The following is a 24,024-nucleotide window of genomic DNA, read 5'->3' on the forward strand; positions in this document are numbered from 1 at the left end:
TTTCTGTCTGACTAAATGTGTCTGGTCCCCCCTCCTCCTCCTGCAATCTTTCCTCATAAATTTTGCATTGAACCACTTTATCTTTTGCATTGCTCTACATTCCCACCAATTTGCCCATCCTGCTATTTTTTAAGCCTTGCAGAGCACAATTCTCAGGCTGTGACAGAGTCACAGGATCCATTTTGGAGCACAGAGAGATCAGGGTTGAAAGAGGAACAGGTTCCATAAGTAGAGGTCATTATGACTTGTGGGTGATGGAGAAATTCTGTTTTCCAGAAAACAGGTTCAAGTTCTGACAACCAGGATTCAAGGTCAAATATTCATGTACTAGTTGGAAAGAAGAAAGGTCATTAGGCATTGGGTCAAAAAGGGTGACAATGGCACTGACAGTGTGCTCCTATGCATATCTGCTCAGAAGTGAGTCCTCCTGAGTTTAGTGGAACTTACTCCCAGGTAAAGTATATAAAGGAGCCCAGGGGTAGGAAGCATGGAGTACAGGAAGTGGTTTAGAACACTGTTCTTCAACCTTGGGGGGGATTGTAACCAACAAAGTCTTTCTGTTGGCACATCTCCACAATGGGACTTTGCCTCCTCCACATCTAAATCCATTCCGTGGTTTACCCCAACCCTCTGGAACAAATTGCACAAGGGGCAGGAGAGGAGAGAGAGAGAGAAAGTCCTGGTACACAGGAAGAAATCCTTGCACCAAAGGGACCATTTCGTTGGCCACAACCCTGTGTGTTGGGCTACAGCTACACCTTCCTTCAGTTCCCAAGTCATCAAAAGGCACTGCCTACTGGTAGCTGAATGTTTCTAAATGAACAACTCTCCTTTTTTACAACTGGGCTTAAAAAAATTAAATGTGTGCACAGGAAATCATCCCAGACTCTTTAAATTTCGTATTTTTCATGAGGTTTTCTTCCTCCCCTCCTCCCCCTTCCAGAGCTCCAGCTGATGGTTGAGCACCATCTCTGCAAGCAGCAGGCGGATGAGGAGGATGTCAGCACTGGGAGCCAGGAGCCACACAGTCCAAGCTGCTGCCCTCATGCCAACTCAGAACCTGGCCACAGTCCTGGGAGTTGCCCTTTGGCCCAAGCTCATGCTCAGCTGGGCATTCAGCAGGGGGAGCCCTTTGGCCTGGAGGAACGTGAGTATGTTTCAGTCAACTAGAGGCATTACCCACTTTTCCTAGCTAGCATGGGTGAAGGGAGTTGTCGTCCAAAACATCTGGAGGGCATCAGATTGATGAAGGTTAGCCTACATTTTATGCTTTATTTTAGGGTTATCATATTCTGAAGAGCAAATAAGAGGACACATTTGCCAACTTCTACTTTTAACAATGGATAACTATGACGACACTCATTTTATGTACCCATGAAAAAGAGAGCATCTCCTGGAAAAAGAGGACATATGGCAACCCTACATTTTATCCCATAGAACTCAGTGGGGGCATAGAGGTCTTTTCTGATTTGTGCAGCCCTTTATCTGCATAGCACCACCCTGGAATCTGTTTGTTTGTTTGTTTTTAAATGGTCCATGTAATATGATCGGTCCATGACAGCCTATGTGAAAGCAAGCTGTGCATTAACAAGGTGCTGCTGCAGATCATGCTAATAGCCTGTGCGTGTGACAGGACGCTCTTCTCCCCCACACTGCAGCAGGCAGCCTGAATGCAAAGCCATGCCAAAAAATCCTTTGTCTAATAAGGAGATCAAACAGTGGCCTCTAGCGGATGTAGTTCAAAATGATAGCCGAGCTTTGCTTGAGTCCTCTCTCTCTCTCGGGGGGGGGGGGGAGGCCTTCCTGGAGGGAAGCGTTTTGATCCACTCCCTGTCTTGATAAATGATTTATCAGGGATGTTCTCTCTAACAAGCTCTGCCCAAGCCCCTTGTCAAATATTCATAGTGTGAGCGTGTCCTGCAAAGTGCTGCGGCTGGATGATGGGCTCAAAACAGCTGTGGTCTCCCCTTTGACATTTCACAGAAGAGGGAAGATGGCTGCTCTTGTTTTCCATTATAAACAGGACTTCAGAGTGCAGCAGGGAACAGACAAAAAGAGCAAACTGCTTCCCTAGAGACTTGTGTCATGTCCCACCAAGGGTTGTGAGTGGGGTTCTCCCCCAACACTAAGCTCAAGTAATGTACGTTTTATTATTTCCCTTGGTTGAGAACTCACAGCTTTTGAGGAGTATGCTATGGGAAGCTGTCATTCAAGACATAACAACTGGAACTTCAACCAGGGCCAGCCTAACCGTAGAGTCAGGCTAGGGGACTTCCTCAGCTTTCTCTTGGAGAAAGAGACCGTTCCCTGCACCTCTGGAGGAAGGGCATCCTTGGCAGAGGCTTAGCTGCTGGGCTGAAATTGCCCTTGTCTTTTCCTGGGGATTCAACCAAGAGCCACCTTTATCTTTCCCAGCCCCCCTAGGGCACAGGCACAATTGTAAGCTGGAGGAAGTAAAAAAAGTGGCAGGCATTTGACCATGTTTCTCCTAATGAACTTGGCTTTGACGGCAAAATAAAAAATAATAAAAAAGGCAAAACAGGTCCAAGATGTTTGGGCTATTATATGAGAAAATGTGTGTCTGTTATATGGGAGACTCAACAAGAACAGTTCTTCTTTTGCTTGCCCCAAGTAAGAACATCGGAGCTCAGCTGCATCAAGCTAATGGCCCATCTGGTCCAGGTTTCTGTTCTGAGAGGGCCAAGCAGATGCCACCGGCAGCCTGCTCCTCCATGAATTTATTCAGCCCTTTTTAAAGCCATCCAAGTGGGTGGTCATCCCTGTATTTTGTGGGAACGATTTGCACAGTAACTATGCACTGTGGGAAGAAGTGTTTAATTTTGCCTGACCTAAATTTTCCAACATTCAGCTTCTTTGGATGTCCCCGAGTTCTAGCATTATGAAAAATGGAGAAAAACATCTGCCTCTGAACTTTCTCCTTGCTGTGTACAATTTTATATACATCTATTGTGTCCCTCCTGAACTCACTTTTTTCTGATTCCAGAGGGTGCATTATAGAGAAACAGTGTTGTGTTAGAAAGGTGGGGTGTGGGTGTGGGTGTGGGAGAGAGAGAGAGAGAGAGAGAGAGAGAGCTGCTGTTGACTGAATGAATGAATTGTACAATCACAATAGTAAAGGACTGGTAAAAGAGGTAGCATCTTACACTTTTCAGCGCTTCCATAGACAGAGGTTTCTAATCTATGTAACTGATAGATGTCCAGGAATCTGAGGGTGAGATTCAGTCCAGATTAAGGAATGTGCAGCACAATAGCATGTGATTTAAATTACAAGGATTTAAAATGAAACTGAGAAGATGTAAACCCAGTCAACTCTTGGAAATGTTAGGTGGCTTGTCTTGTCATAGGACACAGTGGTGGAGAGTTCAACATTTTGACTTGCCTAAAGCAGCATCAACAAGAACGAAAAAACCGCTAGACGAAGAGACTCGCGGAATGGATTATTTTCGTCTTGCGAGGCACTACTGTATTATTATTATTATTATTATTATTATTATTATTATTATTATTATTGCACACCCTCGCAATCCTTTGCAGGTGTGGGGCTTCCAGTGCATGCGTGGAGCTTCCCAAGAGTTGTCTGTTAAAACAGAGGTCGTGGCTTCTCAAGTGCCAAGAGGTGTGCATAAAGTTTTCTCTGGCAGGGTTATAGATGGGGGAAAGGACACATGCTGGAGTTCAGAATGCCCATGTGGCCATATGGATTTGGGGAGAGGGGGCTGGCTATGACTGGAATTTATTGTCATGACACACTGAGTTTAACATTCTGTGTGAGCTTCCCATTATTTATTATTTATACCTTCCCAAATCTTCCCTGAGCAGTTCCAACCAGTTGAGAATCTATCCATGCATATATGTAGTGAGAAGTAAGTATAACTGTGTCTGCTTATTAACAGTGAATCTCATCTGGTATGCCTTTACTCAGTGACCCAGTTTAGAGAGATTTCTCTGGAGCTGTTTTGACAGACGTTCTTTGGTTTTGTTGTTGTTCTTGTTCTCTATACGTCAGTATCATCTGCCAGGGTTGCTGTCCACCCTATTCCGCTCCGCGGCTTGATTGTTTTGTGAATCAATTAAAAAATCCCTCCATTTCCTCATGGACTTTTTGACAATTGTTTTGTGCAGAAGGAAGCGTCACGGGAGCTTGCTGCGCAGAGAGACCCAGTAATGTGAAGCCAGACCTGTCCTCAGAGAAGCAAGGAGTTCATATACCACCGGAGAGCTCTGGGGAGAAGCAGAAGCTGGCCAAGGAGTATGTATAGCTGTGCCTCTAAATTTGGGGAGGAGGCAGGAAAAGGGAGATAAAGGAGCCAACTCTGCTCTGAATAGAACGGACACCCAGGGGTGTATTAATATCAATTCTGAAATTGCCGTCATTAGTGATATATAGTCTTCCTTTATGAGCTAGGGAAAGTATTGCAGGAAAAAGCCTTTGACTTTGCTGAATGTTTACCTCTTTGGGGTTTGGAAAGTGAAAGTAATTTGCGATTCACCTTTCTCTTGCTCCTTCATAGCTATTGTTTCCCCAATCTGTTGCTGCTTCAGCTTGCTTTCCCTAGGCTTAGGGCTTTCCTCCCCCACTTCCTTCTTGTAATCCAGGTCAGTGATGGCTTAGCAAAATGAAGTTGATTTAGAGTGAAGCTGATTTAGAGTGAGGCAGTGCTTCCTGGAGCAGCACTGCCTTTCCTTGGAATGGGTGAACACTTTTTGCCACATTTTTTAAAAAAGATCACCTGTAAAATACTGTATCAAAATCCAGGAAGAGGTGGATGGTTCATAGCTGCTGGATTTTGTGTGTGTGTGTGTGTGTGCGCGCGCGCAAACAGTAGTTTCACATTTTCAATCGTTTCTTTCAATCAGTTATTTCTAGTGTCCCCACCCCACCCCAGGAGAACAGGTTAAAATGTGATAGCAAATAACACCCATTCACTTGGAATTTCAGCATTTTCTGAAATGCAATGCAAATGTTTGCCCAGATGAATAGGGACACTGTATATCCCAGAAGCGCATCAAGATCTCTCTGCACATAGTAAGGAAGAATAAACCCATAGTTCTGCCTTGGTGCATAGTAATCCTAATATGACCTGCTGTATGCACATCAAAGAAGAAATTCCATATGTTGGCACACATGCATGGCACTGAGCAGAACATTGATGCAATATGGATACTTTATTCTGCAAGGGGTATGTACATCTTAATATAGGGATGGATGAGTATCAATACCAAAATAATGGGTTGTGGCCAATGTTAGTCCTACTTGGAGTAGACCCATTAAAATTAATGGATAAGACTACCAGGTCTATTAAGGTAAATATGTCTACTCAACCTGGTGGAGGTCAACCCCAACCTCCCTTTTTCCTGCTTTCTAAACTTAAAAACGTGTCAGACATGAGCCTTTTATACACAGGAATGGCACTCAGGGCAATATTTGAAAATGCTCATTCAGATATTGCTGTGTGAACCACCTTTGTGATTCTTCAGTTCATGCACTGAGCAACTGAACAGGAAAATGGGTTTGAGAGCTATGCTTAAATAAAGGCAGCGTGTCCAGGTGAACCTGCGGGGGGACAGAGGATGCTCTGGGGTACAAAATAATCATGATAAAATATTTATCTTTTTCTGTGCATGTGCAAGCAAGCTGTATTGCAGATCAAAAGGCCACAGGTGCCAGGCCATCTGCATGACCTCTGGCACAATGCAGACACATGCAGCTGCAAGTCCCGCAGTGATAAAAATCATTGGATGGTGTGAGAGAGTAGGGAGAGAGCGAGAGCATGTTAGCTCTGCGGGTATCAAATTTCCTTTGTGGATGCCTGGATTATGAAGTCTCACTGTGACTTCAATTAGTTCTCCTTTCAGCTTAGATTAGTTCATTTCAGATCAAATTGGTCAAGGGAAAGGTTTGGTTGCTTCACTCAAGCCCAGGCTTAATGAAAACTGAAAGGGACGTTCTTTGTACTTTAGTATACTGAGAATGAAGATACAGTGTGGGCCCCAGGGGAGATGCAGACACATGCAGCAGACTTGGCACAAGTCTTCACTCTCTGGCTCCCGCACACCTGAGTGCCTACCTGTACCCAGCAATGTGTTGTCTTAACACAAAGCACAAGCCAAACAGAAGCAGAGATTTCAAGGTTCTTTGATGCATTCAGGCACCACTAAAAGAGATGACAACCCTCTTATTATCATTGGGCAGTTTGACTATTTTGTTAAATTTACCAAAGGCTGTGATTAGCTTGGTCTCTATATTTAGTCAAGGGGCAATTTTAGAGATCCTACTGGATCATACCAAAGATCTGTTGCTGAGCCAACAACCCTCCCCACATTGTTCTTTTCCCCTCATGGTTGGCTGTTCAGAGGAATATTGCCTCTGCTCAGCTGGGACTGAGAGGAGTTCTGATCCAAAAATGTGGAGGGTACGAGGTTGGCAAAGTCTGTTCTAAGAGGGTCTGTTGAGCTTACATAGTTCATAGCTGTTAGTAGGCGTATCCTCCAGTGAGTTCACAGAATCACAATCAATAATTGTAGAGCTGGAAGGGATCCATGAGGATCATCTAGTCCAGTCCCTGAGATTAAGAGTCTCATGTTCTACCAACTGAGCTTTAAGGGGTCTAATTCCTTCTTAAAGCTATCTAACCCCATGGCTTTAAATTCCGTTGCATCTTGCACGCAAGAAAGAACATTTCTTGCCAATCAATTCCTTAGGTGACCCTAAGTCCTAGTATTATGAGCCATGAAGAAAAATGCATCTCTGAACTCTCTCCATGCCATGCATAATTTCATATACTCTGTCCTCACCCACCCACCCAAAATAGTCCCACACTCTTTAGCCTTTTCTTACAGCAGAGGGGAAGAAAATTTGGCCCTCCAGCTGTTGTTGGACTACAATCCCCATCTGGCCCAGTCAGCACAGCCAATGGCCAGAGATGATGGGAGTTGTAGTCCTACTAGTAACATCTGAACGGCCACAGGTGAGCTATCCCTGCCTTTTGTAAGGAAAACGATCCAAACCCTTGGTTTTTGTGATTGTCTGTTTCTATATCTTTTCCAGCTCCTAGATCTCCCTATTTCAGATGAGGTGATCAGAAGTAATGATTGAAATAGGTATCGGACAAGATAGCGAACACCTTTGCCACATTTGTCACAGAATAATTAAACTCTTGTGCATATCCCAGCTCCACTTTAAAACTAACCTTGGTCTTCAGCAGCCATTTTGAAGAGCCTGTTCTACAAACTTTGTTTGTTTGTTCCATAGGTGATGCACTGCTTCAGGAATGGAGGTTACGTCTGAACACAGGCGGAGCTCATGCCTACATACGGGAATATCACACAGCAGTTTTCTTTAAAGAATTTTTTTTAAAAAAAAAGATTTCAATGGCTGTTCAGATGTTTGTAATGTCCCCCCCCCTTTCTTTCTTTTTAAATGAAATGTCCAGTGGCCTAGGGGAGGATGTCTATTCAGTTTTGGGCTTGGGCTCATGTTTTAGGTGTTGAAGTAGAAAAAGGTGAATCAGCACTAGACTAGAGAGTATGTTTGTTAGTTAGCAGAGCTGGAGAAATCTCCATATTGTACATTTATCACTCGCCCAGTTCTCCAGAACAGCAGATGAGTTTGTAAAGTCTTATGCCTGGAGCTGAACCACTTTAAGAGCTGGGGGTGGGGAGTGAGGCACATGCTTGTGCACTCCCAGCACACACGATGGATTTCTTTATGCCAAGAACTGCAGAGAATTCTAACTTAGCTCTTTCTCTGATGTGCCATTTTTTATATACAAATATTTTGTTGTAGTAGTAGTCGTTGTTGGGTAGAAGAGCATTCAGTCACATAAACTTCCACCTGCAGTCTCACTTATGTAGTACAGCTCAAAAATAGGTTTACCATTATTTCATCTGCTGTGGGAGAGATCTAGGCCACCAGCTAGATGATTTTATTCCCTTAGACCTCATTTTTCTATACTCTACAATGATGTTTTCCTAGCCGTCCAGTACTGATTTCTACAATTTTTTATTGCTTTCTACTGTAGCCATAAATAGGTGCAGGCTGGGGAAATCTGCAGCTCCTCCTATCATGCTTTGGAAGGAAACTAGGATGGGAACAGTAAGTAGAGCAGGAATGGGGGAACTTGGAGGCCTCCAAAAGTGGTTGGGACTCCATGTCCCATTAGACTCAGGCAGTCAGGGATGATGGGAACTATAGTCCAAAATATCTGGACGGCCATCTAAAAGCTTCCTGCCTATCATTGTGGGGGGAATCTGAACAAATGACAACCTCCTCTTTATTCCTTCTCCAGCTGAGCTGTCCTTTCTTTGGGAGTGACAAGATACAACAGTGCCTTCTGGGAGAGAGTAGCAGGTTTTCCTCCCTTGAAACAACCTACAGGCCTCAGTCGTGTGTGCATAACCTCCAGTATTTGTCACACATTAAACAAAAATAGGTCTGCTTATTTCCTGGGACGTTAGAGTAACACAGTCGTGAGTGCTTGAAATAGCTATTTTTTCTCTTTATGCTAGACATACTACCAGTATTTTGAATTTTGCTCTTATGTAATAGAAAATGCAGTCAAGGCTTCCCTGTCATAAAGAAACCAGCTGAATGCAGCCTAGACGAAGGAGTGGAGGACAGATCCGTGGCTCTTACACTGGTGTTTTAAGCCAAAGCCTCAATATGACATGGGCCTTTATCCTGCCAGCCTTCCCTAAGTCATCACCCTTCAGATTTTGTTGCAGTCCAATTCCCATCTGCCTCAGCCAGAATAGGCAATGGGGCCGGGAAGGTGGATTGTACCTCTAGCAACATTTGGAGGGCACCAGGTTGGGGAAAGGTTCTGCATGCCTTTATTAACACACTCATTGCTCCACCCGCAAAAGGGGTGGCTGCAGGCTAGATACACAGGTCCAGATATCAGAGATCCCACTTGAGTTTCTCATCAGTTGTACATTGTGCATCCCTGAATCGTTGGCAGAGTTTTACATATCCGGACCACCATTCTGGGCTCTCTTCCCCCATCACACATGTGAATTCTATTTCTTTATTAAACAGGTCATCTTTGCTTGGTTTTTGAGTTCCAAAATCACTCGCTTGCCCTAAGTGGCTTGTGTGCTGCTATGACAACATGGCAGGGCTCCTTCTTTCAGCCTCAGCAGTGCTGTCAAAGATGTTTTTCCTTGGTCTGCAAAAATGCCTCTCGGCCAGCATTACATACCATCTTCGTCTGACACCGAAGGCAAGAGTCAGAGCCTGTCTTCCTTATTAGAAGACACAACTATGAAGCTGGTGGATTTATGAAAGCAACACCAGGAGGGCCATGGGTTCACCTCTCTTTTAGTGGTATGTTTGAGAGGAAGAGATTCTGCCTGACAGTGTCTGGGGACAAACCCATCAGAATAAGAAAATGAGAAGGAAGAGGACAACTGACACCCGGGAGTCCCAGTGCAGTCCTGGCTGACACTCTGGTGACTAAATGAAATGTAGATGCTATCCTGCTTGCCAGTTCTGATTTAACTTTGTGTGCAGCATAAAGATGCAGAGCTAAAGGTATGCCTGAATTTCACACAATGATTCACAATATGAACTATGGCTTAGTGTGCAGGTTGCTAGAGAGAAGTTCACAGCAGCTGTGCTCCTCTCCTGGTACTCCTGCTGCTGCGAGCTAAGCCATGGTTTAGCTAGGAGTGTTTTTTGAACCCAAACTCATGGTTTGCCTCACTCCAGACCAGTGGCAGAGCAAGCTAATCAGGTCCTGGGGAGGCGTGTGTGCCCTGCGCATGGAGCGGGGTGAGCCGGGGCAGGGCACTCTGCGGGGCCTCCAAGGAGTCTGCCTGCCTCCTCCCTCTCAGCTGCCCTACAGCTGGGGGGAGGCAGCAGGCAGACCGTTTAGGCAGTGCAGAGCCAAACCATGGCATCTCTCCCAGGAGTGACGCATGGCTTGGGCGCACTGCAGGCCCCGCAGTGAGTGCCGCCCTGCGTTTTATCACCCCCTTTAGTGGTGATACCCAGGGTGACCCACCCCCACTGCACCCCCTTCCTCTGCCCCTGCTCCAGACACACCATGAGCCCAAGTTTGGATGCAATGCTAAACCAAGCCATGCTGCTCATGACGGCAGCAGGGGGACCTGAGCTGGAGGGCAACTATTGAAATTTCCAGAAACACTAATGTGTGCATGCATCTGTGCTAAACTGTGGTTTGGTTTAGCACTATGTGTGAACTAGCTCAGAGACTCACGGCCAACCATAGCTTTCCATTTACACCGGAATGCAACTCATTTTCTTACCTGTGTGACAAGTAATTGCACACACAGATTTGCTTAAAACATGGTAGGGATAGTCCATGGGAGAAATTGCTAATGGGCCGACCTCACTGACCCTGCGGATCAATAAAAGTGGCAGCCACATCCCCACTCCAAATGGAAAGCGGCGAAGGTGGGTTGAGAGTCTGTATTGGCCAAGGAGCTGAGAAGGAAGGATCCAGAAGGAGGTTGAGTCTTCCTTTCAGGACTGGGAATTTCCACCAGCTGACACTCAGTTTGCATGCAATGGCTCTGGGGCCCCATTAATAAGCTTATCAAGTCTGGGTCATTCCCCATAACCACCATCACACCTCCTGCTGACTCTCACTGCATACATATAACACAGTGACCCTGACAATTGTCACCGGCTACTGGGGGGGGGGCTTGTTTCAGCAGCTGTTTCCCATCACATAACTGTTTCATTCTACAGGGGCTGTTTTGCAAGGACCTCCCCACCGCCAATCACCATCCCCTCTTTATCAAGCCTTGACAAGCACTGCCTTTTGCCAGCAGGGATGCTTGAGGAATTTGATCTTTTCACATTGTGATACAGGCTCACTTGATCTACAGCTCCTGGACAAAAATTCAGATTGGAATGCAATTGTGGTGCTGTACTTCTTGGCTCAGAAAAAGCATCGAGATCGGCTTTAAAACCCGTCTTTTGAGATTAAATGCATTTGGAAACACGTATTTTGAGAAACTACTTTAGGGAATGGCACTTAGTGGTAGAGCAATCCCCTGGGGGAGAGAGCCCTGCCTCAAGCCCTGGAGGGACATGGTCAGGCAGCTTCCAAGGCTCCTAAAACTGCTTACTGAAATGCAAATATGGGGGCATTTTTAAATAAAGAAACCAGATTTATGGGGAAATGGGGTTCAATGGACAATCAGTGATCACATGAGAAAAGGACACAAGTCAGAAACAAGCTGTGGCATCCATCCCTGCTTGCAAGGTGCTTATAGTGGTATTTCTGATGGACAGAAACCAGGAGAACCAGCCATTTGTATCTCTTCCCCTTCCCTTTTATTTGCTGTTGTTGATCATCGCTTTCCTTTTATTCTTTTATTAAGTTTCTTTTACATGCGCATAATTTGGAATTCTGCATTGTATGGAGCTGTTATAATATAAGAATCGGAGTTCAAGAAACAAAACCAAAAAGAAAGAAGAATTACTGCATGGTAGAAAAATTATGTCCGAGGTACAGACACATACAGAGTTCCACGGACCAAATGTGTTGACAAAGAGGATATTTACAAAGTTCTGGGGCTGGGAGTTGGAGGACAAAGAGGCTGGAGACGGGAGCTGCAAGTTTCTTCTAGGTTGGACACTCTGGAAGAAACTGCAGAGTTGGGGTGAAGGTAGCTCCAGGCCTTGACATTCCTTATTCAGCCTCATTAAGTCTCAGGGGAAGCATTCAAAGCACCGGACAGGAAGTCATAGCTGAAGAAGCCCCAAAGAGCAAATTCTCAACCAGGTCCCCATTCCAGGTGCTTACAGCTAGGGAGGAAGTGAGTCCCAAATCACACAAGTCATATGATGAGAGATTTCAGGCTAGGACAGACATTGGTTGCGAAGGAATGGAGGGGGCATCCTGTCCTGCCACAAACATGGGAGATTTTTCACTTCTTGCACACCTTCAGCAGCTTCAAAATGGGTTCTTGGCCAGAGACCCCCAACTCACCTGACTACAGTCTCTGGAGATTGTGTCCAGTGCTAGCCCTATTCAGAGCAGAGCCAATGAAACTGATGAACCTAAGTTAGTCTACTCTGAGGGGGACTAGCACTGAATGCAACCCTCTCTCTCCTTCTGACTGAAAGCTTGTCCATGTCAATATGCCTCGCCACATTGCCCCAGAATGCACTGAGGTATTCTTAAAATAAGTCAGAACAGCCTGCCTTTTCCTTTGTTCTTGGAGCCCCTGCACCAATCAGCCCAGTGTGTGGATGCAGGACTATGTTTCATGCATTTACTTGGTCTCAGGACCCTGTAGCTAAAAAACCATACAAAGTGGTTGAAATGCTTTCCTGTGTGTGTGTGTGTGTGTGTGTGTGTGTGTGTGTGTGTGTGTTACACACAGATTGAGAGACAATTGAGCGTATTGGGAAGAAGTCATGTTGAAACTCCTTTCCTTGACATGCTACCTTTCCACAGACAGGGATTTTGAGCCAGGGAGCATTTCATCTGTCATTCCTTCAGCGGGCATTCTACAGTGGCACAGCCCTCATGAGACTGAACCATATGCTTTAATATATGAATGTAAAGATTGGCCTAAGGCATAATTTCTCCAAGTCACTTGCTGCCATAATTTAGAGTCAAGTCCTATGCTCATATTGAGAACATGGATTGTCAAGGTCCATGCATAGTTTGGCAAGTGCTGAAGCATCATGTGGTTGCTTCACCATGCACTCAATTTGTCTCTCAACCCAATTTCACCATGTCATTCAACTTCTTGCTGGCGACCTCTATTTCCAATACTATACTTCCTTATGCTATAGATCAGAGTGTGAGGAATCTCTGGCCTGCCAGTCTTGCTGAACATCAGCTCCCATTTCCCTGGCCCTTGGCTACGCTTGCCAAGGTTGATGGGAGGTGTGGTTCAGCAACATCTGGAGGGCCACAGGTCCCCTATATCTGCTGCAGATGAACATATGCACAGTAACATAAAGGTAAAGGTAAAGGGACCCCTGACCATTAGGTCCAGTCACGGATGACTCTGGGGTTGTGGCGCTCATTTCGCTTTACTGGCCGAGGGAGCCGGCGTACAGCTTCCAGGTCATGTGGCCAGCATGACTTAGCCACTTCTGGCGAATCAGAGCAGCACACGGAAACGCCATTTACCTTCCCGCCAGAGCGGTACCTATTTATCTACTTGCACTCTGATGCGCTTTCAAACTGCTAGCTTGCCAGGAAGGGTACATAAGGGTACTACTGTGTTATATCAGCTTCTAGGGGCAGCATTTGGGTTGACATTCCATGAAGGAAGACTTCTCCAGGCTGGGAACTGGCCAGTTCAACCCTTTAACTCAACAGATGACCCCAAATGTCATGAGAACTCACAAGAGATGCTCCATGTACGTGTTCTGCGATGCGTCTCAGCCTCAAGCTACAATCCAATGAGGATCCAAAACCCTGATTCTCTTATGGCTCACTTCTTGAAAGAGAGAGAGGATGAATGCTGAGGTTCAAGCTTACCTAGAAAGCTTACCTGGAAGACATACCTTCTGGAAGATATGTGGGGGTGTCTGTAGCAGAACTCAGCAAAGCCCTAGCATTAAAAATGGATTCTGGCTCATGTTAAACCCTGGTCCTGATCTGCAAAACCCTTTGCTCTCCTCTCTTCACATTCATACAAGCCTGCCTCACATCTCCATTGCACACAGCGATATGATTGCACCAATCAAAAAGGGAAACAGGGTCCTTAACTAAAGACCATCCAAGCCCATGAACTGGCTTTTGAGATCCCACGAATGCACAGATCAATGCATCAGTCCATAGAAGATGCACCACTAGGACATCCTGTGAGCTATCTATGCCCAGAACCCAGTAGCTGCAGAATAACCCGCAGGCATAAGGTCCATCCAACTTCCATACTGCATGTCCCCTATAGGCAGACAGAATGGATTCAGTCTATGGATAGGATGAGGAATTGCAATTCAACTCTTCCTCTTCACGCTCCCCCCCAACCCATGTGACCAAGTAGCTGCCAGAAAAATGGGTGCCTGCGACTCTCCAACAGATGCCTAAATCTCATCTCACAAGTGGAACCGCAGTTGACGGCAGTGGCATCCACTTAGGGCTTGGATTGGGTGGAGCAATTCCACCGTGCAATATAACTATTGCTCCAGAGATGTGAGATTCGATACACAGCAGATCTGAGCCAATCTAATGCTTTAACGAGTTGAGAGAGGCTGGCTGATCTGGCTTCATAAAAATGGGAGGCTGAGTATAGGGCATACACATTTTGATACAAGGGACTAGCCTTGTGAGAGATGTCGGCAAACTGCCCCAGGAGGAGAACTGCAGCTGGAACCTCATACATGGCAGGGGAGACTCTTGAGATGCCATTAATTTAGTCCACCCCTGAGGCCAGCTAGGAGCCATACTGATCATGCAGGGGTGCAATTCTCCCTCCATTGCCTTGACTCCTCCAAAGTGCAATTTCAGCCAATACAGTAAAAAAATGTGGCAGCGGTCTGGGCAGTCACTTCGCTGGATTGGCAGTGAGAAGCCTTACCCGGCCCGTTTGGCACAGCAGGGAGGGGGAGGGTGGCTGTGAGTGTAAGCCCTCAGTGTTGCCGAGGCCATTTGCTCATTCATTGGTGCTTGGGGGATGGGATAGACAAAAATCCCATGACTGCAATCATGGAGCAGGAATTCTAACAGTTACATGGGGGGGTATGTGTCTCTCTCATTCTCTGCAACTCAGGGATGGGGCAGGCAGTGGGTGCTGTGTGATGTCGACATTGTTGACTCATTAACAGTTGCATTTATCATTATTAATATTATTACTAGTAGTATTGATGGTCACATTCATGTCACACCCTTCTCGAGCCTGGGGAGGCTCCCTCCCTGTGCGAATGGTGCTTTGTCGATGGTATTGAAGACTTTGGAGTAAATTGTGTCGGAGACCTGCCAGGAAAAACAGAAACAGCCTCAAGAGTCAGAGTCAGGAGCGTGTCCATGGTCTGGATAGGAAGGAAGCCATTCATACCTTCCACCAGAGTTAAATCATGAAAATAATTCTGATTGGGAAATAACAAAATTAACAATAACCTTTGAAAATAAGAGCAAGAAAGCAACAACAATACTTTGAGTTTGAATAGAGCAGGGCAGATCCTCATATTTTGTTGGGCTACAACTCCCATCATTCCAGATCATTGGTTAAAGGTGGCTGGGGATGATGGGGGTTGTAGTCCCATAGTATCTGGGGGGCCCAAAGTTGAAGAACCCTGCATTAGAGTGGGGCTGAGGAAACTGCCCCCCCCCGATGTTGCAGGATTACAACTCGCATCACCTAGGACTATTGGCCATGCTAGCCAGGGCTGAGTCCAACAAATGTATGAAGGGCCACACGTTCTCCAGCCTTGCTCTCAGGTAATAAGCCTGCATCTGGACTATACCACTAAACTGCAAAAATCTGGGGCACAATTATTGCTTATTAAAAACTAGCTAGGTGGGGTGTTATTTCACACAACTGAATGTTCTGCCACTAAAAACAAACAACACCCTCTGCACAGAAAACTGCTATGTCAAGAAGAAGGCAGCAGCTTCCTTGATGCAGGGCTGTTTCGTCTTCCCTTCCCCTCTTGGATTATTGAAATTCAGGGACAGTGGCAAACCTGCATTTTGGGGACTGTCACGGGGCCCCTTCGCAACCAGCAACAAGATCTGGGTAACTACTGTTCTCTTCTTAACTGGGATGGTTCCATGGCAGATCACCACACCTTTACAACATCTGTGCTACTGACTCTCAAACTTTGGGATTGTTGAAATGAACACAACAAAAAATTAATCAATTTAAGCTGTGCAACTCCAATTGGGTCTACTAGACCCACCCCCCACCAAAAAAAATAGGCAACGTGGACCAATCACTTTTGGGGTCCCTCTGGGATTCGGGGCCCTGATGCTTAAGGTTCATTAAATCCACCCCTGTTCTGGGACAAGCAAGTCATCCATGCAGGGGTGTTGTTAGGAAGTAGCCCAGGGGCCCCAGACCCCAGTTCTTTTGTGCTGGCCCTAGACTCCCTATCTCTTTCCCCTCCCCACTTTTTAATCTTAGCCTTCTTATTATTTAAAAAATACAAACTTGGCTTACAGGCCTGCTGAGTGTGATGCAAAACACCAGTGAGATTCCAACCCCCTCAATCTTAAATTTATTTGCATCTGTGCATATAAATCAGGAAATACAAATATGATGGGGATTTGCGTCACAAGCTTGGTCTCCCAGCTCTCTTAGAATTCCTAGCAGCGCCCCTGATCAGCAGGCAAGAAAGCACTCACCTTGCTCCCTCACGGACTGTGCTATTCCACGTTGCCGTTCTGATTGTGCTGGTTTCCAGGCGTGCCCGCCTCCTCCTCGCAGGGTGAGAGCTCGTCAATGGATGTCTGGTTTGTAATTCCTAAGGAGGGGGAAAGGCATCAGCATCAGGGGTTGTGGGTCAGGCGCCAAGAGCAAGAGACCCAGCAGAAGGTCAGGAGGAGGGAGGGGGCAGGTAAGGTGAGACAAGGGGGGCTTAGGAAGATGTAGGCCCTGAAAAAGGAGAGGGAACAGGAAACCTGTGAACCCCCTACAGACTTTGGACTCCAAATCCCACCGGCCCCAGCCAGCATTGCCAGTACTCAGGGATGAGTACCTACTGCATATCCAGAGGGCCAAAGGTTCCCTCTCAATGGTCCAAAAGAAGGGTGGGAAATGCCATAAAGAACTTGGGTCACATCCACTCTATGCATTTAAAGCACTATTCTACCACTTTAACAGTCTTGGCTTTCCCCAAAGAAACCTGGGAAATGTAGCGTGTTAAGAATGTTGAGAGCTAGAATTCTCAGGATTCTTTGGAGGAGGCCATGACTATTAAAGTGGTAGAAAAGTGCTTTAAATGTACCGTCCAGTACCAAATGATGTGTGAATACCAGAACAAGCAAACATTGCTCAAGAACTGGATAAACTGAGATTAGGAAATGCTAGTGTTAGGTCTGTTTACTTTTTTTAACAAAATAATCTATCGGTCATGTTGATGGATTTACATATTAACTTTTCTATTTATTCTTGCTTGTAAGCTGCTCTTATTGTACTTACCGTAGAAGAGCAGGACATGAATACAACACGACAATAGCATTACGAGAGGCATGGCAAGAGCAGGGCCTTTTATGTGGTGGTGGCTCCCTCTTTTTATTTTATTTAAATTTTATTTATTAATACTTATTCAAAGATATACAGAAAAACATACCCAGTAGAAAATATCTTTTTATAATATACTGAGATAAAACTACTTGATCTAAAAAAAGAGCAAAGTCAGAAGGGAGAAAATACAAGAAAATGAGAAATCTAAAGAAGGGTAAAGCAGCTAGAGAGGCATTAGGGAAGATGCAAATGGAAATTAAGAGAAAGAATGATTACATCAATGGCAATCAGATTGTGTTCAAGGGCTGGTTCTTAACAGGCTTTTTGTTACAAGGTCAGGAACTGGATGTTTGGGGTGAATTTACATATTACATGTGCATGCATGTCATGGAGCCCACTATTTTTTATTTTTTATTAACAGTTTGGGGAAGGGGCAGTATTGACCACAGCTCCCTTACAAACTTGACCAGGAAGATTGATCCAACACAACTAAATCTGTCCCCTACTCACAAAGAAAGACATCCCTCTGCCCCACCGTCAGCCCATACCACTGGCAGCTCGCTCCTTCCACTTCTGCTTGTTCTCTTGGATGTACTTCGTCCAGGTGGAACGGAAGCTGTTGATGTCAGCATTGATTTCTCCCAGTTCAGCATGCTCATCGACAGAGGGCTGGCGCCAGTGGGAACTGCAGGAAGTGAGAGACACCACCAGAGGAAGCTTGCAAATCCCCAGAGTCAAGGACCGTAGAGGGCTGCTCCTGCCACGCAGCGCCTGGCCAGAGACAGTCACGCTGGCTGGACTGCTGCCTGGTCTCCCTCTAGGGACAAACTCGGGGCCCCTGGAAGCACTTCCTTGGTTTTGGCCATGCTTCCACTTTATACTCCCTCACTTAGCCTTGATCTCTGCGTAGCAAATCAACTGCTCTTAGTCTCCCCGCCCCCAACTCCTATTTTGTATTGCACATTTTAAGTCAGGGATGGGGAAACCTGGGGTGCTTCAGATGTTGCTGGACCAGACCACCCATCCCCTCTGGAATGGATGGGAGCTGGAAGACCACAAGTTCCCCACCCCTGTTCCGCTTTCAAACTGGAAGGGAGGAGGTATTCTTTTTTAAAAAATAAAATAAAAAATAGTAATACTCACAAATAAAAATACAATCAAATTAAAGACTCTCCTGTGAACTTGCCCTGCTTTGGGAGCGACAACCAAGACAGGAAGAGGAGCGGGGGCGGGGGGGGGCGGAAGGATCCATGTTTCTCCCTTGGGCATCCCCAAGCCAGGTGCACAAAGAACAGCCTGCACAGTGAGCCAGGCCAAGGCAACTTCCAGCTACAAAGGGGCCCGTTTATGTGAAGCCCGACATTGCCGCTGGCTGTGCTGCTTGGCGCTTGCCTCACGGGAGTTTGGGGACGCACAAGCTCTGTCAGAGCTGGCACCTTGAAAGGTTCCAATTGATCTCACAGGCTGACACAGGCTCCCTTTGGTCCTCGCTGCCTTCCCCTGACAAGCAGGCGAGAGGCAGTCAAGAGGGGAAGCACTCCACAGCCCCCCAAAACTCACAGGGAGGGATGGGAAATGAAAAAAGCCCCTATTATTCTTCAAAAGAAAGAAGGCTGGCTGACTCTCCCACAGCAAACATGCTTCAGAGAGCCAGTGTGGTGTAGTGGTTAAGAGAGGTAGACTCGTAATCTGGTGAACCGGGTTCGCTTCCCCGCTCCTCCACATGCAGCTGCTGGGTGACCTTGGACTAGTCACACTTCCCTGAAGTCTCTCAGCCCCACTCACCTCACAGGGTGTTTGTTGTGGGGGAGGAAGGGAAAGGAGAATGTTAGCCGCTTGGAGACTCCTTCAGCTAGTGATAAAGTGGGATATCAAATCCAAACTCTTCTTTTTCTTCAAAAGCTGAACTTCCCCTCCAGGGCTGGCCCTCCCACAAGGCAATGAGGCAGCCACCTCAGGTGGCAGTTGCTGAGGGGTTAGGCATGCTGTGTGTGCCAAAGATGGGAAGTGCCCACAGCACTTGGCCATAGCAGCCAAGAGGAAAAATTGTGGGCTTGATGTAACCTAGCATAAAGCATCTTGCTCTGTTCCTACTGTATTATTTTCCTGCATAGGAGTGAATGAAAAGCATGCATTTACTGGAAAAATAAAAGGGTACATCCAGGGACACTAATGGTGGAGCGGGGTATTAAACTCCACGCCCTCCTTTCCTCAATGAGAAACAGGCTTGCTCACATCTGCATTACCCCTAAACTCTGTGCAGACTCCCCCAACATGCGTACCCTCCAGGCCAAAACTGGTTGAACTGCAGTGCTGATCATCCCTGAACATTGGCTGTGTTGGCAGGGGCTGATGGGGGTTGTAGTCCAACAGTGTTATTGGGCACCACATTGACCGCTCTTGCTCCTGATGTTATTAGACCACAACTCTCATCATCCGAGGCCATTGCCCATCATGGCTGAGCCTGACGGGACTTAATTCTAAAATATCAGCTTGCAGAAGGCTGAACTAACAGCATAACAGAATACAGTGGAACCTCGGTTCTCGAACATCTCCGTTGACAAACAATTCGGAACCTGAACGTCAAAAATCCAGAAGTAATTGCTTCCATTTTCAAATGGCTTCCGAGGCGTGTTTCTCCATTTTGTCAATGGATTCTGCTGACCGCCCTTTGATCTTCAGTTTTCTAATGTTTCGGAAGTCGAACAGTCTTCCGGAATGGATTACGTTTGAAAACCGAGGTTCCACTGTATCCGGAAACTGGCTTGTCGTTATGATTGGAGGAGTGCAGGTATGCTGCCCAGGGGTGCTATCCCAAGTAGGGGTGATGTAGTCCATGGTATGGAGAGTACCATTAGGTAACACGAATGGGCTTCACTCAAGTACACCAATGGAGTAAGGACCAACCCAGCTCTCTTGTCCCTGGTGAGCTCAGCCACTGAGAATCAAGCCACCTACCATTGCCCTATCATCACCCTGGGTTATTTTTTATTGGTCACATTAGCATGTGACAGAATGTTGGGAACTTATGGCACAGCGCATGATACTGAAGAAACCGGTCCCTCTCCCTTTGGAACTGGTTCTGGCTGCTTCTCCATGCCAGTGCTCCTCTCCACCCCAGCCCTCCCTGTGTACAAACCTGCTCTGCTGGCTGGAGGATTTGTTCTTGGAGCCCTCCTCCACCAGGGGGATGACCATCTTCTCAGCTACGTCCGTCAGAACTTGGAAAGTGGGCTCCACGATGAAATCAATGAAGCCTGTGGAAAGGAAGAGGCCTTAACAACAGGGCTGTGGACTCCTCCGCTCCCCCAGGCACCGTGGTGCACCTCAGAGAGGGATGATATCTAGTGGGCAAGAATGACAGCAGGATGAAATAAGGTGGCAGATGGAGCAGGACAGGTGGTGAGCCCCACTAGGGAAGGAGATGCTGGTCGTGAGGGCCTCACCAAAGAATACAGCCTGGTATTGTGCAACTCACCAATCTGGGACTGAGCCACCAGTGTGGATGTACGGTCACACAAAGGGGAGAAAGGCAAACCAAGCTCAGCCTCTTTGTCACCCTAGAGAAAGCAAAAGCAGCATCAGAACCAACCCTAAGAGCAAGACATCTGAGCCAAGCAGACTGATCCCAGGGTAGCAAGCATGGCTACTATTGTGCTGTGAAGAACAGACTATCACTCTTCAGGGAAAATGCTGCAATTGCTGTGAAATCCTGAGAATCTTTGGTTTGGTTTGGTTTGGTGTGTTTAAAACCAAACACACATGTTCCCATGGCTACAGACTGGCAGCATAGGGAGGAGAAATGAAAACAAACAGGCCACCTGAGAAGATACATTGCCTGGAGATCACAAATATATGGCTTGCAACAGTCAGGGGGGTTATGGTTCTTCCTTCAACACAGCTCTTAGTCTCTGCTCGGGAATCCTAGCCCTTCTACCTCTGTATATTACAGCAACTTTCTCTAAGGGATGCCTCCTACAAAATATTTCACACTTCCAATTCAAAACTACGGTAGATCCCAAACTATAGATCAAAACTGCACTCAATACTGAAAGGAACACACAAGCATATTTTCATGGATTTGCCTTTCAGCATACTCACGGTGGAAGGAAGGTGGGGGAGATTCCTTTCTTGCTTGCAAATAATTTGAAGGCAAGAATGTAAAATTACATGCATGCACCCCTTACTTGTGTGTCTGTTTTGTACGCAAGCATAATAATCCCAGAGGAAACAGGCTTCTGGGTCACAGAGGTCACAGGATATACCTGTCGGAAGAATTCTTCCATGAGGGCCTTGGTCCATCGGGAGTGCACCGTCCACTGTTTGGTGGGGTGGCTGATGTCGGCTGCATGCAGCAACAAGGAGAGTGCTTTTGACTTGTCAATTCTGGAAAAGTATTATCATGGAAATAATGAGGATAGACTAGGATCTTACCTCTGGCATTACCCGCCTTCACCCTACAGGGTAAGGCAGCCACAAGCCCACTTGCCAACTCACCACAGACAAGTGATCTTAGCCCTCTGGCCAAGCAGATCACATAGCACCACACAGATCCCTGTTGTGAAAATCTTATTTCCACTGCAGTTTTCAAGCAGGCAAGAAAAAGGGAGAGTCCCTTCCAAGCCACTGGGGAACCTGGGGAAAAGTTCTGCTGTTTCTCATTTTTCTCCTGCCCTTTTCTCAAGCCCTCTGTGCATGTCAGAAATGGCAACCAAAAATAATGGCTGACTGGTAAGCCAAGTCTATATTTATGGGCCTCTGTGCTTCAGTACAACCAGAACTCCTGAAAATAAGTCATGACGTTCTAGATAAGTTAGTGGCTCAATTAGTAGAGAATGAGACTCTTAATCTCAGAGTCATGGCTTCAAGCCCCATATTGGGCAAAATATTCCTGCATTGCTGGAGGTTGGAACCTCAATTCTACAAGTCCATGACTCAAAACATAATGGGCTAAATAAATTGCTTCTCCTCCACCTCGCTCACACTGCTTCTGTGCTGCTGCTCTTCTGTCTTTCTTTGGTCTATTCTTAGAAAAACAGAGTCCTTCTGCTGGTACCATTCCCACAAAACCTGCTCCTTTTGAAAAGCCCCACGACTCCTTTTTCTTTGTGTAACTCCTTTAGTGAAATGCCATTAATAGAGGACAGGTTCCCCAGCATAACTAGAGCTAGGCTGAAATAAGCCCCTCTCCCTTTGGGCTTCAGACCTTGCTTCAAAGCATTGCCCTTGCTCTGAATTGTTACATCAGCATATGGCCAGCTCTGGTTGTCTAGCCAGATTTGTGATGTCATCACATTCACTGGAACACTGCTAGCTGGACATCCCCGGCCTTACCAAGTCACTGTTACACTGCAAGGCTGGAAAAAAATAGGACTCAGGTCCCACTGTCCCTATCACCCCTCCCTTGGGCACCTCCATCCATGCCATATGGTCAGTGCCCCTGCCTCCCCCGCAGTCCCCTTCTTCTGCCACTTACCGCTCAAGCTGCTGCAGGGAGGTTTTCATGGACTTGACTTGCTGGAAGTGACAGGACATGTCCGTAGCCAGAACCATTTCAATCACAAGTGACCGGAGTTCCCTGAACCACACAAAACAGAAGGAAAGAGATATTCACACAGACTTTTCCTGTGTGTTTCATAAAATCATAGAATTGGAAGGGGCCTCGTAGGCTGTATAGTTCATTATTCTTGTCTCCCCAGATATTGGACTAGAACTCCTCTCATCCACAGACAGCTAAATCAGCTGTGGATGATGGGAGTTGTAGTCGTAACAACATCTTGGGACTCAAGGTTGAAGAATGCAAGAACACTGGTCTAGTCCAATGCCCTGCACAATGCAGGAAATCCAGAGCAAGAGCATCCCCAACAGAAGGCTGTCCAAATCCTCTGCTTCAAGCCCACAACCTCTCTGGGTAATTGGTTCCTTTATTGAACTGCTCTTACCATCAAGAGGATTCTCATGGTGCACGAGCAAAAATCTACCCTCCTGTAACTTGAACCCATTGGATCTAGCTCTGCCTTGGGGCAGAAGGGCACATGTATTTTCTGTGTGACAGCTCTACCACCTGTACCATTATCTCCTCTTCTTCTTTAGTTTAACTATGGAACTGGCCCTCACAGGAGGCCCTGATGGCCACCAACCTGGATGGCTTTAAAAGAGGATTAGACACATTCCTGAGGTACAAGACTATCAACGGGGCCTCCCCTGCCAGAGACAGTATATCTCTGAATACCAGTTGCTGTGAAAGGTGTGCCGAGTGCTGTTGTGCTCAAGCTCAGCTTTCAGGCTTCCCACGGGCACCTGGGCGGCCACGGTGAGAGCAGGATGCTGGACTGGATGGGCTCCTGGCCTGATCCAGCAGGCTCATCACAGGTCCTTACACCCAGTGGAGCCCTGACATTTGGTGAGAAAAGAAAGGATCTATCCATTTGGTCCTCATGAATGGCCAGATTTGAGCAGATGATCTTTGATTCTGTTCCAAGATGAGTGTCAGGTAATAAGACTGCTGCGATGTGCTTTCTAAATGACCTCTAATATTGGTGGTTCTATCTTTTGCTCTGCATCCCAGGAGTCATGAGAAGCTCAAATGGCATTGAGTCACATAAATGCCCGTGTTCCCAAATATAATACATCTTCTCATTTACTCTTGCCTCCAGGAAGCCTTTGCAACGTTAAGCCTCCCAGCAAGGCCTTAGTAACTATAACACATTTATCAGGGTCTGTCAAACTCTATCCAATTTCATTCTTTTTCTGAAGATGAACAGATTCAATAGGTAATCATCATCGCAATTGTTTAGTCCTGTGCAGCTGCTTTTGAAGGAGAATTCTGTAAAACTCAAAAACCTACTCCCACTATTTCTTAGGACTGAACAAAAGATA

At 46.4% G+C, this 24,024-nt stretch overlaps 2 protein-coding genes across 4 annotated transcripts in view; one reads left to right on the plus strand and one right to left on the minus strand.

Annotated features, from left to right (window-relative positions):
- PPP1R1A (protein phosphatase 1 regulatory inhibitor subunit 1A) overlaps positions 1-9,073 on the plus strand; it is a 77,567-nt gene extending 68,494 nt beyond the window's left edge. The window contains exons 5-7 of one of the 2 annotated variants that reach the window (XM_081898209.1): positions 944-1,147; positions 4,147-4,270; positions 7,274-9,073. In XM_081898209.1, the coding sequence (XP_081754335.1) occupies positions 944-1,147; positions 4,147-4,270; positions 7,274-7,277 (332 nt within the window). In that variant the 3' untranslated portion in view covers positions 7,278-9,073. Of the gene's footprint in view, positions 1-943; positions 1,148-4,143; positions 4,271-7,273 lie in introns of both variants that reach the window. The other variant, XM_081898208.1, reaches the window with a different exon arrangement.
- A 5,712-nt stretch (positions 9,074-14,785) lies between these two features.
- Positions 14,786-24,024, minus strand: part of PDE1B (phosphodiesterase 1B) — a 107,612-nt gene continuing 98,373 nt past the window's right edge. For both annotated transcript variants that reach the window (XM_081898132.1, XM_081898133.1), the window contains 7 exons: positions 22,622-22,723; positions 21,411-21,531; positions 20,624-20,705; positions 20,285-20,402; positions 17,694-17,830; positions 16,305-16,423; positions 14,786-14,933 (listed from right to left, as the gene is read on the minus strand). In XM_081898132.1, the coding sequence (XP_081754258.1) occupies positions 16,326-16,423; positions 17,694-17,830; positions 20,285-20,402; positions 20,624-20,705; positions 21,411-21,531; positions 22,622-22,723 (658 nt within the window). In that variant the 3' untranslated portion in view covers positions 14,786-14,933; positions 16,305-16,325. The remainder of the gene's footprint in view (positions 14,934-16,304; positions 16,424-17,693; positions 17,831-20,284; positions 20,403-20,623; positions 20,706-21,410; positions 21,532-22,621; positions 22,724-24,024) is intronic.

The sequence above is a fragment of the Podarcis melisellensis genome (assembly GCF_964234715.1).
Source record: "Podarcis melisellensis genome assembly, chromosome: 2".
NCBI lineage: Eukaryota > Metazoa > Chordata > Lepidosauria > Squamata > Lacertidae > Podarcis > Podarcis melisellensis.